We start from the raw sequence: 14,244 nt of genomic DNA, 5'->3' as shown, positions 1-14,244 counted from the left end.
GTGTAATTCTACAAACTAACAGACGTACAAGACAAACAAACACAGACAAAAATGTAACCTCATTGGTGGAGGTAATAATTATTATTGACATTGAATAATTTCAGCAAAAATAAACTCCTCGTCCTTGTAGACTTGAAAAATGTGAACCAGGATGAGAGCAGTTAAATGACATTGTTACTGAATGATTAAGAGCAAATCTAGTACTGTAAGTAAGCAAAAGAAATGGCCAGAAAAAATAATATTTAAAAGAATGGGAATATAAATGCACATCTTTTCTTGGTAAAATCTGTAAAATATAAGTTTACATATTGGCAAACAAAAATGTGAAGACCAATATGTCTGCGAAAGGCTCATATTGACCGACTCAGCGACAGGCTCTTATATGATATAAAACTTCCCTGCAGCACTCATGATGAAAGCCGCAGTGTCTCACTGAAGCTTTAACAGACATCGAAGTGTCTTTCATGCATTTTGAATGAATGTCAACTTGTGACCACTGTTCGTCTGAAGTGAATCGTGCTTTTACTGTAGTCTAAAGCCTAAAAGGGCACAGACGCCGGACGACGTGAAGGATGCTTAGCTGAAGGTCAGAGAGATGTGGGATAGAGAGATGGCCGGAGTGATGTATGCGGTGTCACCGGTGGCGCAGTGGTCGAGGTCAAAAGTGCTTTATCACGTGGATTTCTGCACATAAACGCACACACACACCTTGCCCACACCCCGCTGACCCATAAGCCGTTAAAGGGTATTGTTCGCCCCCCCCTCCGAACACACCTCTCCTATCTGTGTTGTCCTCCCCAGCTCTCTCTCATCTTTCTGATTGATCTCCGTGCCCCCTCCATCTTGTGTGGATGCTATTTGTGTGCTGTCAGCGTCTCTTCCCCCTATCACTCCAGCCAGCCAAACTAATGGCCTGTATCCCCTATGTAATGGCTCCGTTATATCATTGCATTGCAGGCCATTATGGAAGGCCACAAAGCCACCATGAGTCCCTCTGGGCTCTAACCACTTCTTTATGTACTTCATAGTCTCTCCATCTGCATCCTTTTTCTTTTAGTCCTTGCTGATGTAAGAGGTTCCTTCTTATTCTTCTATTGGCAAACTGTTTCTTTTTCTCTTCAGTTTTTTCTCTTTTGGTGCTTGTTAACTCTCCTTGAGTCTTATTACCTCTGGCACGTTACTTTTCTTTATCCACCCTCTTCATCTGGCTCTTTGTCTTTCTGTCGCGCTCTAATCTATTCAATTAAACTTTACTTACACAACTGTTAAAAAGGCTTAACAAAGGAATATGCAAACAGTTTATATAAAGATAAATTGTAAACTACAATGGCACTGAGGCGAGCAAATACCTATACAAAGGCCAAACATTCCTTCACATGATTGTCTAGTTTTAATAGCTTAATAATATTCTCTGAAATCAAAAATACTGCAGATAATACCTCGTCAATCTACAAGCCAATCAAGAATTAGGTTTATTTTAAGATCATAATATTTAACAACATTTGATTTTGATACCACAGAATAGAGTTATAAACTATAGAATACAGATCTACATATACAGCTGCAGAGGACTTTATTCCACTCATATCCACACACACGATCAGATGTGTCTCTTTGGTCTCTTCCTCACCATTTGGCAAAGGGACTTGGGAAAATAGCTAAATTCATGCCTCAGAGATTCAAAGTATAATTTGTGGTCATGATGGCTCAAAGGCATCCGCACACTTTGTACACAATAATTCAGAACACATTTGCCCTTATGCGATGTCCCAGCGCTGACAGCAGATGGTCGGCATAAACGTATTCATTTTGCACAGAGGACAAATAATAAGCAAAAGAAAGGAGGATTCAGAAAGGAGCAAAAACTGAGTTGGAGCAAAGTCTCTGTTGTGCTCTCTCCTCTCCCTCCTCTTCATTTGCATGTTTCCACGTCTATTTACCTATCTCCTGCTCTGCTCTTCAACCTCGCAGAGAGGTAACAGCGATTCAGCGCTGCAGGCAGAAGTACGCAGAGGGGGGAAATATAGGGCAACATTTGCATTGAAGTACAACAGGAGAGAGAGAGAGAGGTGTGCCTGCATGCTAAAAGACAGCTTGGTCTTTGCCTTCTTCTTATCTTTACCGGCTCTGTGCAGGACTGCATCTGTATGAGCGAGGGGATGAAAAGAGGGAAGACGTGATACATTTCCGCTGAAACTCATAGCGAGGCTTGAGGAGATGGGAGTGTGTGCGTGCATGTGTCACAAGAACTTCCTCGCCTCGCTTTGATTGAGGGTGTTTTTAGCGAGATGCTATCTGTCCAGGAGAAAGATATGAGAGAGAGAGAGAGATAAACTATACAGCCCTCACTCCCCGATAAGGAGTTTCACAGGCTGAGATCAGAGGCTGCTGCTAAACCTGGTGCAGCTCCACCCGACACACACATGCACGCACACACACACTTCAGAGGACACTGACTTACGCAGATTTCCTGGAGACTTACTTTAACCTTAACCATAGTAATTACTTGTGTAAACCTAATCTCTACCCTAACTTCAACCATGACCAATTTATATCCAATTCTAACCTGACGCTAACCACAATTCACACCGTACCTCTAACCCTTAACCAGGACCTCAGAACTAATGCTTTGGATTTTGGTCCCCATGAGGTCAACTGGTCCTGACAAGTTCAGTGTTTATGCTTGAAAACAAACGAGTACACACACACACACACACACACACACACACACACACACACACACACACACACAGAACCACACACACTAACTGACTCATCCTGTCGCAAACACATTTTGTAATTAGCATGTAGAACATCATGTTAAGATATCCATCTGTGTTTGACTGATACACTGCGAGTGTGTGTGTGTGTGTGTGTGTTTCTGCCTGCATTGATTAGTGCAGTGTGCCTCTCTCGGCGCTGAGTGTTGCTTGGCAGGGTTTTACAGTCGCCTCGCTCTGCATCAAACACATCCTGACACACACCTCTGCAGTGGCCCAATCTTGTTTCTCACTTTTGCACTTACTTGTCACACCATGTGACAGCCCTTCGCTCCCTCTAAACGCACCGGGGCGGCAGGATCCTGTGCTCTTGTTTGACATTCAGCACAGAGTAACACCAGATAGACACACACCATTTGGTCACCGGGTACTTCTGGCCCTCCGACGGGGTGTTATAGTTCTCTATACTGTATTCTGTCAGTTTATAAGTAGTTTCCTGTTGCTCATCCCGACCTTGACTCTGACCTTGCATAGGCAAAAATAAGTGACATGCTCTACAGTATTACTAAACCATCCAAAACAGGGATCACTTCAAAGTTCATATCTCCCTTCTCACGTCCTCAGCTTGGGAGCTAAATAGACCTAACCTTTTTTGATCTCACCATCTTACCCCTATTATTTCTCTCCTCTGTGATTACTGTGGACAGTCTCATTCTCATGCGGCTGTGGCTTTGATTTTTGCCCTTGTCATCATTAGTCACCTACCTCTTATGCTGCTGATCTAGAATGAAGCATGATGTAGGTATTAAAGGATAATTCCACCTCATTACCACTTGAGTGATATCTTTTTAGTTTATGCTATGTTACTCACAAATTAACTGCTGGGGTGTGGGAACGCTGCAGCATCAATAAGAAGTAAGATGGGTGAAGAAACAGCTGCAGTTAAACAGGTTGGACAAGTTTTAAACAAACTGATGGATTAGTCAAACTTATTTGGATAAGGAAACATACTTGTCCAAATAATTACCATTCTTACCATTGTTACACACACTGTTACTGTGCAACCATACAATTCAGATGTGCTATTATTTCCATTTTATCTCTAACAACCGATAAATGCACAAAGAGTCAATTTTGATAATGCAATCAAAGCAATCAATTATTCACCGACCTATATTGTGTCCTTCCACAAACTTTCCTAGAAATCCATTCAGTTGTTTTTGTGTAATTGTGTTTATGTCCAAACAAACAGACAAGGGTGAGAACACAACCTCCTTGGCCGAGTAATTAATCAAATATGTCAATGTTTAAAAAACCCATATAGCACCTTTTTGAAATTTGACCTGTAGATTTTCATGAATCATGGAGGCAACAGGATAAAAGAAAACGGAGCGACCACCCTTAGTTTTCTCCTGTGGTCATGTCTGTTTAACACAGAATGCTGTTTACAGTGTTTGTCTGTGCGCTTTCGGTCCATGTCTGTTTTTCTGTGAAGTCCAATCCCCCGGCTCTGCTCAGGTTACCGTATGTGTCTATCATAGATACTGTGTGTTTTCATGCGTTTTCACTGTCTTGCACTATTTTACATTACTCCTCCCTCGCTGTTTTCTCCGTGTTTCACTCCCCTGTTTCGATTACTTTACCTTCTGTGTCCATGCAGTTATTATCTCCCTCTTGCATTCTCCGGCCTTTTTTCCCTGTCCTGGAGTGTAACTTACCTAAACCTTGGCTCCCTGATAGTGTTTGTTAAAAGTGATACTTCAGTGCCTCAGGTGGCTGTGGAAGTCATTATCCAGCTGCACCGCTGCACTGAAGAGGATCAGATTTCTGTAGCTGATCCTTTCTTTGCCTTTTCTAAAGTACCTTTGTTTGTCTTTTTCCATTAAGGCAAATGTTGTCTTCTTGGCTCAGTTTTAAATAACTCTACAGTGTGTTATGTAGGTTAAAGGTAAGTATTGGATTTAGTTTTGTATGTGGTACAGCGAACTATAACAATGCTTTTTCTAAATGCCACATGGCTTTTTTCAGTCTTCCCCAGGGCAGCAGCAAAGTGTATCCATTTGTCCCTCCTTCATGTATAATTCAGATCTGGTTGCAACGCTCTAGATTTATTTCCAAGTCGGGTTTTTTTTTTTTTTACTCGGCCCGACCTGATCGAGGGTTAGCATTACTCTGTTGTTTTTTTTTCTTTCCTCTTCGCCTTCAGCAATTTCTGCAACCTGTTTTTTTCTGAAAAGCTTCAGCCGCGCAGCATCGATTTCCCTCTGTTATTCTCCTGCCCTCACAAAATGTCAGCTGTTCCTGCATGAAAGAAGGGCAGTTATTCCCAATGCCTCTGACAGATGACCTCAGTCTCATCTGACTTAGTTTAGCTTTGCTTCGCTCAGCTGTCGTGTGTAGGTTTGCTTTGAGGGGGAATTAAAATCATCTAATTAGGACAACAATGAAGAGTTAGCCCGTGGGATGGTGCTTAGTGGTGTCTAATAGGTTTGGTTCTGCGTACTGTTAACTGGTTGATTGTCTCAACGTCGATTTTGATTGAGATAATGAGTTGGTGTCGCATGGTAATTATTGTGTTCATGAGAGAAACGCAAAGTTGGTGGATTTGTGTGTGTGTGTGTGTGTGTGTGTGTGTGTGTGTGTGTGTGTGTGTGTGTGTGTGTGTGTGTGTGTGTGTGTGTGTGTGTGTGTGTGTGTGTGTGTGTGTGTGTGTGTGCGTTTGCGTGTGCGTGTGCGTGTGCGTGTGTATCCAGGGAACATTGTTTATTTTATTTTATTTATTGCTGAATTTATATTATTGTTACTTTCCTATTAAATAGCTATATAATATTTGTATTGTTCTCCATTATTTACGTAAGTGTTTCATGTGTTATTTGTTTTTACTTTTTATCTTATTGTTTAATTCTACTTTATTACTTTTACATTTTTAATTGTTATTTATTTGAAATGTCCTTTTACTTTTGATATCTTTTCACCTCATATGACCGAAATGGATTTGTCATGTATCTCTTGTGAAATCTTGCACTGACTTTAAACAGGTCAGGAAAATATGTCTAATGTGCTCATTGTCTTTCTCTCTATCATCACACACTTTGTAAACATATTGTACATCTACGACTTGTTCCACAGGGAACCTGACAAAACGACAATAACTTGTCATCTTCCCCTCTTTTCCCCACAGTGTCTCTCCAGGACATCACCATGAGAAAGGCGTTCAGGAGTTCCACTATTCAGGACCAGCAGCTTTTCGACCGCACGTCGCTGCCCATCCCTCTGCAGGAGACCTTTGAGACCTGCGAGCAGCCGCCGCCCCTCAACATCCTCTCGCCCTACAGGTCTGGATTCACTTCTCTACTATATGCTCAAATTACATCAGAACGTACATTTAACTTATTATAGAAGATGGTGGATGGTGATGATGGAGCCCAGCATGATAGTAACTAGTTTGATCTTTAGGGGAATTAGTACGTTTCCACACCGTCTTTCAAATGGAAATACTAAATTAGTATTTAATGGATTGGCACAAAGACAGAATGATTACTCCCCAGTGTTCAGCTAAATGGCCTTGAATTATTTTTGAACCGAGCTTTAGTGTTATATTTCTGACAGCAACTTTAAAAGCTTTTTATTAAGCACAGCCTCGATGGTGACAATGATGGACCACACACGGATGATAAAGACAAACTTAAGATGGGCTCAGACCACAGGAATTTGGGGCCGATTTAACCCAACTTGGGTCGCTGCCTCTGGAACGATTATGTTGATAATAACCTGAAGTAGCGTGGGCGTGTTTAAGATGATAGAGAACAACTGTGAAGATCCTTCTTATGTTTAGGATGCAACCAGATTTCAAAATCTGTTAGGTTTTTAAAACTCTACTTTGAGGAAATTTGACTTGATATAGAACAGGCCGACTTTCTCTCTTGGCTCCTGAGGTTGAGCCGGGCAGGCAGAGTGATACATGTGAAGATGAATAATCCATAAAAAGCTCTGCTGCCCACTGAGACCAGCACTCCCTCCCTTTTTTACCCCTCTGCTTTCTCACCCTGCTGTTTTCTCACCTCACTCCTTTTTTACACTCTCACTTCAATTATTCTTTTTCCACCCCAAGCGTCTTACGGGACCCTTAATACTGTCGCCCTGACCAAGCCTGTTAAAGAAGGTTTCAGCCCAAAGCAGTCTCTTTATTTTCTGTGTGTGTTACACAGGCACTGTAAGGAGACAGGTGCAGGTGTAGGCTGTTTTATTCTGTTGTGTTTTTAACCTCGACACGGCTTGAATTTCTCATTTATATATCATATTAGCAGCACTTTGTCTATCACACATCACACAGCCATCAGGGGCAATCGGGGGGTCAGTGTCTTGCCCAAGGACACTTCATCACGGGGAGAGGAGAAGTTGGGGATCAAACTACAGAGATGATAAAAGCAATACAGATCATCTACCATTCCACCACACCACTGGTGTTCAAGGATATTTTCTTGTTAGCGGACGACCCGTTCTACCTCCTGAACCACAGCTGCTCGTGGATTAAGCACTAGAACTATATTCAATATAACACAAAGTTCTTTACATAATAAAAGCAATAAAAACATCTCCCCCATCCATGCACAGATTAAAACAATATTAACAAGAACTGAGGTGAATGCTATCGCAAATCTCATACATTTGTTGTAAGGAAACCAAATAATAATGAATACATAATGAATTGAATTAGTTAATCTGGCAATATTTTATTAAGTTATCTTTGGTTAATGACCTATAATAATATAATTCCACAATAGTTGCCTGTCACAATTAATTTGTCAGACAAACTATCCACATCCCCAAAACAGTCACTTGCATATTAAACATGTAACATGGAACATGGACAAATCTAATTTTGACAGTTTAGAAACAATGAATCGATCATAATTGTTGCAGCAAATCTTCTGTCGGCTAATTAATTGATTAACATATCTGCTGTAATTAGTAATTTGCCAGACGCAGAACATTCATACACAGCAAATCGTCACCAGATAAACAAAATGTCGTGACGTGACATATTCTGCTCGTTTGGTGTTTCTATGAGGAAGTAATGAATTTCAGTTTCCTCTTCATTCGGTACCGACTGCAGAGCTGATTTGTTCCTCTGCACTGAATGGCTGATTAGGATTATCACGGACGACCATTACATCCTTATGATTCATAATTTATAAAATACCGCTCTTTGATCTTTTCAGTTGCTTCTCCATTCATTCTCTCCCTGTCGTGCAGCCTCATGATTCTTTTCTTCTCATTTTATTCTCCCCATTCGTCTCTCTCCTCTCCTCAGGCTCCGACTTCCACACTTAGCTTCTGTGTTCTCTCCCTCACTCTCTCACACACACACACACACACACACACACACACACACACACACACACACCTCAAACACACACAGAGCGACTACCATGCATAATTATATGCACCAACCCTCAAATACTACCCGCAGTGTGCGCACATACACACACTACAGCGGCTGTATCTCCGCCCTTGCCTTATCCAATTGTTTGATTCTGTTTTCTTTCCCTTTGTTGTGTGGCATATCATTAAACTTTCCACTCTTGCTGTTTGAAGCTTTTCCTTTTCATGCTCTTGTGTTCTTGCTCCTATCGCTGTCATCATCAAATAATTGTCTCCCGTAGCTTGGCAGCTGCACCATGAGTTCAAGTTTGGGCTCACAGTGAAATTTAGACCAGGATTAGGAGGCTAGAAATTCGGTTCGGTTCAGAGCTCAGCTTTTAAGACAGTTTTTGGTTAATGCATAACTTTTGTTTAAACATGTTTATCTCGGGGGTTGTTAAACATCCTTGGCTAATTAAGGTAGCCTAACTTTTGCTGCAGCCGGGATCACTTGATCATGATTGGACCCAAAAAGTCACGTAACACATGCAGATGGAAGACAATAAAATAGCTATGTGTGCGAGAATAAAGTCATACTATTACAAGATGAATGAAATTTAATGTGAATAATGTTGTAACATTACAAGAATAAAGGAACATTCGCTAGGAAATAAGCTTGCTCGTCGGAGATCCACTCCTCCTTGATCCAAAACCTCAATTATCAATCTCATCGTTTTGTGAGGAACTACGATCCCTGTTGAATATCATGCAGATGTAACCAATGATAACCTCTCGCTCGATGACTACCAAACATTTCCTCCACGCCTGTGTGGTTCTTTCTATGGATCAGATACAGTTTGTTGCACAATATTTCCGGTACTTATGATAATGTGGTCCTGATGAGCCAACATTTTGTATTTTATTATTTGTGAAACCTACACTAAAAGTAAAACTTAACAAGATGCTCCACTTACCTGGTTTTAACATAGCTGACTGGCTGATTTTATGATATCCCCCCCTAAAATGGCACGTAGCCTAAAGTTATGACAAATTTTTCATAATATCACAACTTTATTCTTATAATATTGTGACTTAAGTCTCGCTATTTTATGCTCGAAATCTCCTTTTCCCTATCACTAAATGAGTTTTGTAACATGAGCAAAGACCAGATTGTGAATGTTTGAATCCCAGTTTCAGTTTCAGTAGCTACATCCTTAGTCAGGACGCACAACATACTCCTTTGTGTTGTTTTGAAGCTTAAAGGGGGAGTTGTAATGTAATGTAATAATGTGGAAATGAAGACATTTATACTGAGAAGGACGAGAACAATTTACAGGGCTCATCCCCCTGTTGATAGGAAATGACATTTCCAGGCAGCGTGTATGGGCGTTTGTGTACGATCATTTCCTTGTCGAGGGGGACCTTTGGATGTGATAACTACCTGCTTGTTTTTATCGTTTGCCTCCCTATCATCACCGCGCCGCTCCCTCCACTGATCACCATCCACAAAGACCTCTGTAATGAGAGTGAGGAAGACAAATGAGAGAGAATGAACGATAATGCAGGACATTAGCTAGATGTGATTTGTTGAAAGAAAAGCAAGGGCAGGAGAAACGTGAGGATTTTTAAACACGTCTCTTGCCCTCTGTTTTTCTGTTGAACCTGCAGTATCTGCCTTGTGCATTTTAAGAGACAAAGTAAAATATTTATTTTTGTTAAGAAGGAAATGCCTATTTGTAAGTTTCCTATTGTCCTTTTTGAGCGATTAAAACAATTAGTTGATTAATACATTAGTTAGTCAGCAACATTAAGTTGAATAGTAAAATATGCTGTATTACTAAAACTGTAATAAAATAAAACTGAAATCAAAGTTTGTATTATCTTTAGCTGTAGCTAGCAATTATTTTCCATATGGGTTATTATCTATAACCAATTAATAACTTTGTCAATTAACAGATTGACTGTTCACAATAGTTCAAATTAGCTGGTCAGTTTACTACAATGTAAAGAAATGCAGCAAATATTCATATTTATAACCGTATTCATATTTGTAGTCCTATACCCCTATAATTCTAACTTGATGTTATTTTTAGCTGTTGTTCAAGCAAAGAGTAATAGAACATCAACCAAAATGTGACGTGTTCCCTTTTTCTCATCCACAGGGACGATGGGAAGGAGGGCCTGAAGTTCTACACCAATCCATCCTACTTCTTCGACCTGTGGAGAGAAAAGATGCTGCAGGACACAGAGGACAAGAGGAAGGAGAGGAGGAAACAGAAGGTAAGTCTCGATAATTACGAGCACAGGGACCCGGCAGCGAACATCTGACTTTCTCTGATCGGCATCAGTCCAGGCTGTCGTCGACTCCTTTATCTGAAAAAAAATAAAAAGAGGTGTTTATGTGGGTTATGGTGGGTAGTGGGCAGATACCCAAACACCCACTGGTGTATCCTGCTCGAACAAACTGAGTCACTGGTAGATCTACAGGCCTGGCTTCACACCATGTTGACTAATGCATTAATTAGCCACCACTCACAGATTAATCAAGTCTTCCTCGAGTCAGCCCTCCTAGTTATTACTTGTGTGATCATTACATCTAATTAATGGGAGCATCTGCTGTTCAATGTGCGTCATCTCTCTGCCTCTGCACAAACACAAACACACACACACGCACACACACAGCCTCGAGAGGAAGATCTGTACACATGCGCGTAGTCTGATGAGCTCGTGTATGTTTAATTTTGATTAACGCAGACACACTCCAATTAAATGAAAGAGCTCTTTTGCATCCATACGCCGCTGCTCGAACTCATCAGATGCAAAGCTCCGAGCCACCCCTCTTACTCAAAAGAGAGGGGTTTCCCACCCTCGGCATCAGGAGCTCTAATCAGCACCAGCTTGCATTTCCTTGCGTGGGAAGCAGGACGTGCTCCACACACTCGGCTCCCGCGCAGTCAATCAAAGCTTATTACAGTCATGTCAATGAGGAATAAGGAGAGTGATTTTTTTCCCGCGGAGGGTTCATGTAAATGAGGAGGATATAATTTGCTGGTTATGAGGTTTTTAATGATTGTGGGAATGGTGCAGAGAGAACAAAAGGGCGAGTTCAGCCATGAATTAGTTGGTGAGGAGCTAATGATGTTTATATGTTGTGGTTTTTGTATTTGCCAGATTCATAACAGGAAAATAAACACATATGGATTTTTTTTAGAAACGTAAAACGAAACACAAAGCTCATTTGTAACGATAGACAGACTTTACTTGCAGCAGAGGGTTAGCTTGATATGGCCAGTTGTAGCCCGAGCTCAGTCCACTCATTTCGTTCTAATTAAAGCCCCGGGTGGGCTCGGCTCGTAAAGCCTTGTTCATTTCCCTCCTCACCACACTGGCAGTCAGACGGACCCCATGGACAGACCTAGAAGACATTCGCAGGGAGAGTGGGATGGATTAGAGGGATTACGCACACATATTTCTTGGTTTGTGTAACCATCACGGTGGATAAATGGTCTGAATGAGGATTGGGGTAAATACAGTGTGGAGACGTTGTGTGTGTTTGTTTGTGTGTGTGTGGGGAGCATGCAGAATCAGTCACTAACAGGGCGAGAGGTGGAAAATAAGAATTCTGGTCACACATACACACTCAAATGGGTGAAATTTAGTGTGTCGAGCATTGATAGATTTTCACTTAATCAGCTCATCGTCTGTTTCTACCACATCATCGTTATGTGCCAGAGTCACAGTCTGTGTGTGTGTGTGTGTGTGTGTGTGTGTGTGTGTGTGTGTGTGTGTGTGTGTGTGTGTGTGTGTGTGTGTGTGTGTGTGTGTGTGTTTGTTTGTACTCGTATTTGTTACCTCTTTGGGACCTTTCCCAGTGTAAACACTGACCTAGTCAGGACCAGTGGGCCTCATGGGGACAAAAGCTCAGTCCTAATGATGCTAAATGTAATTTCTGGGGTCCTGGTTAAGTTTAAGGTAAGGAATGAATTGCTCATGGTTAAGGTTAGGGATACGGTTTTGATTAGGCTGTACACAATGAATGAAAATAAAAGTATAGCTGTGCAAACCTGTGTGTGTGTGTGTGTGTGTGTGTGTGTGTGTGTGTGTGTGTGTGTGTGTGTGTGTGTGTGTGTGTGTGTGTGTGTGTGTGTGTGTGTGTGTGTGTGTGTGTGTGTGTGTGTGTGTGTGTGTGTGTGCGCACATGCCTGTGTGTTGCTGTAATTACCTTTGTGCTCCACCTTATTATTTCACCAGTTGATTATAGACATCATATTTTCAGCTTAAACCTTTCCAACATACGCATTGACAATGATCCAAATCCACCATGATCTGAGATGCCGCTGCAGCGTTGAGGACCTGACAGGCCAGTCAGTCAGTGTAAAGCCGTCTGAGATTGGCTGCCAAAACATTTTGTGCCTGACAATTTTCCAGCTATCTCTGACTTTTTCTCCTCCCTATTGCCGGTTGTTCAGTCTCCACTCTAACTCTGTCACTCCCTGATTTTTTTGCAACTTTATATTATATTAGAGTTATGGCTGTGAACATCCTAATTCCTAATCCTAATTAGAAGATTTTAAGTTATTAATAAATAAATACAAAGGTACACAAACAACTGGTAAACATGCTCATGAAGAGTCTGACATATTTAATATATTTAATAAAGAGAAAAGCTTCACATAACTGACTTTTAAATGTTTCTCAAATTACTTCACCCATTGAGGCTATTGAAAAAGTAAAGGAGGTTTAGATGCTATTCATTGTGGCAGCAATTCAGGTCCAAGTTTCTTCTTACACTGCAGCAAATCAAATATTTAAGCTTTGGGTGTTGAAGGAGCAGCTTGAATGACTCAATAAATTAAGTGGCAATGAGGATATTTATTATAGCGAGTTATAATTCATACAGTTGGATGGGTAATAATTCTTTCAACAGATTTATTCACCTCAAATAAATCCAGCCTTTAAGCGACCTTAACATTTCGTCTTGTATCTTTACGTCCATCTATATATTTTACAGCGAATAGAAAAATCTATGTTTAAGATCAAATTTCTTAATTGTGTATAATATATGCTGTGATGGGGAGAAAACCCAAAGTGATCAAAGTTGCATGATTAAAAGTCTGGTCTGAGTTGGAAGTTAAAATTTTAAAGTATCGAAGAAGCTACTCAAATGTTGGCAGTGAAGAGAGACCGCACTGCAATTTATTTCTCCATTGCAAAATTAGAGACCTGGAAATTGGCACCCGACATTAAAAAAGCTCAGACTAGTGAGATCACCATTGTTTGTCTGAAGAGGAGGAATTTCAGCAATCGTGCCTTCGCGTCATCTTATCCAATTAGTCAAAAGTCAAAAGTTAGTCAGAAGCCACATTTACAAGTGGCAGGTTTCCAAAGCGGCACACATCGGTTAGCTGATAAACGAAGAGCAGCCCAGGGTAGAGAGAGTCGGGGAAAAGAAACCTGCAGCGTCTTAATCTCATTAGCTCCTGTTTTAGCTTCGGCCTCAGTGGATTAGCAGTAGACTATATGTGCTGAGCGGGTCAGAGGGAGACAGGCGGAGAGAGAGTGAGAGTCCCAGAGATACATGAAGGACAAAAAAGGAGTGAGAGAGAAAGCGAGGAAGTCGTTTAGAGGAACAGAACATCACTGCCTCTCTTTGAGATCAGTCAACACGACATCAAGGTTCGTCTCCAGCGTTTTGAGTCCCCTGTGGAGAATTCCCTTTGGCTCCTCCTCTCTCATTACAGCGCTCACAGGCATCTTAATACTGACATTAAAGTCTCGGGCAGTTTTTTATATATATATACCAAAGCAGGAATAAAAGCTTTGTAAATTTGTCCCTAGCTAGTACGCATCACTGCCAGTCCTCATTAAAATCTGCAGGCGTCCAACGTGAAAGGATAATAGGACAGCTTGTTCAGGTGACAAGGCTGTTTAAAAACTCAATCCTGCATTGTGACAGGTGAAGAAACGTTCCTGACTTCATTCCAAATGATAATAAAAGGACGAGATAATTAAAGTTCACAAACCAACAAAGACAAAAAGCCTCTTTGTTAATTTATAAACTGCTGAGAGGGAAACTTCTTGTGAACATGCTCAGGTTTTGTTCCTAGAATTAAGGAAGCCAAAATGTCTCCTGAGCATAAAAAACCCTGTGAAAATAATT

The 14,244-nt window shown here is 41.1% G+C and overlaps 1 protein-coding gene across 4 annotated transcripts in view; it reads left to right on the top strand.

Annotated features, from left to right (window-relative positions):
- wasf1 (WASP family member 1) overlaps nt 1-14,244 on the top strand; it is a 50,145-nt gene that overhangs the window by 25,088 nt on the left and 10,813 nt on the right. For all 4 annotated transcript variants that reach the window (XM_035144120.2, XM_035144117.2, XM_035144119.2 and 1 more), the window contains exons 4-5: nt 5,902-6,055; nt 10,247-10,364. In XM_035144120.2, the coding sequence (XP_035000011.1) occupies nt 5,902-6,055; nt 10,247-10,364 (272 nt within the window). The remainder of the gene's footprint in view (nt 1-5,901; nt 6,056-10,246; nt 10,365-14,244) is intronic.

The sequence above is a fragment of the Hippoglossus stenolepis genome, chromosome 20 (assembly GCF_022539355.2).
Source record: "Hippoglossus stenolepis isolate QCI-W04-F060 chromosome 20, HSTE1.2, whole genome shotgun sequence".
Classification (NCBI taxonomy): Eukaryota; Metazoa; Chordata; class Actinopteri; order Pleuronectiformes; family Pleuronectidae; genus Hippoglossus; species Hippoglossus stenolepis.
The sequence above is the reverse complement of the archived record's forward strand: the minus strand, read 5'-3'. Positions and strand labels throughout refer to the sequence as shown.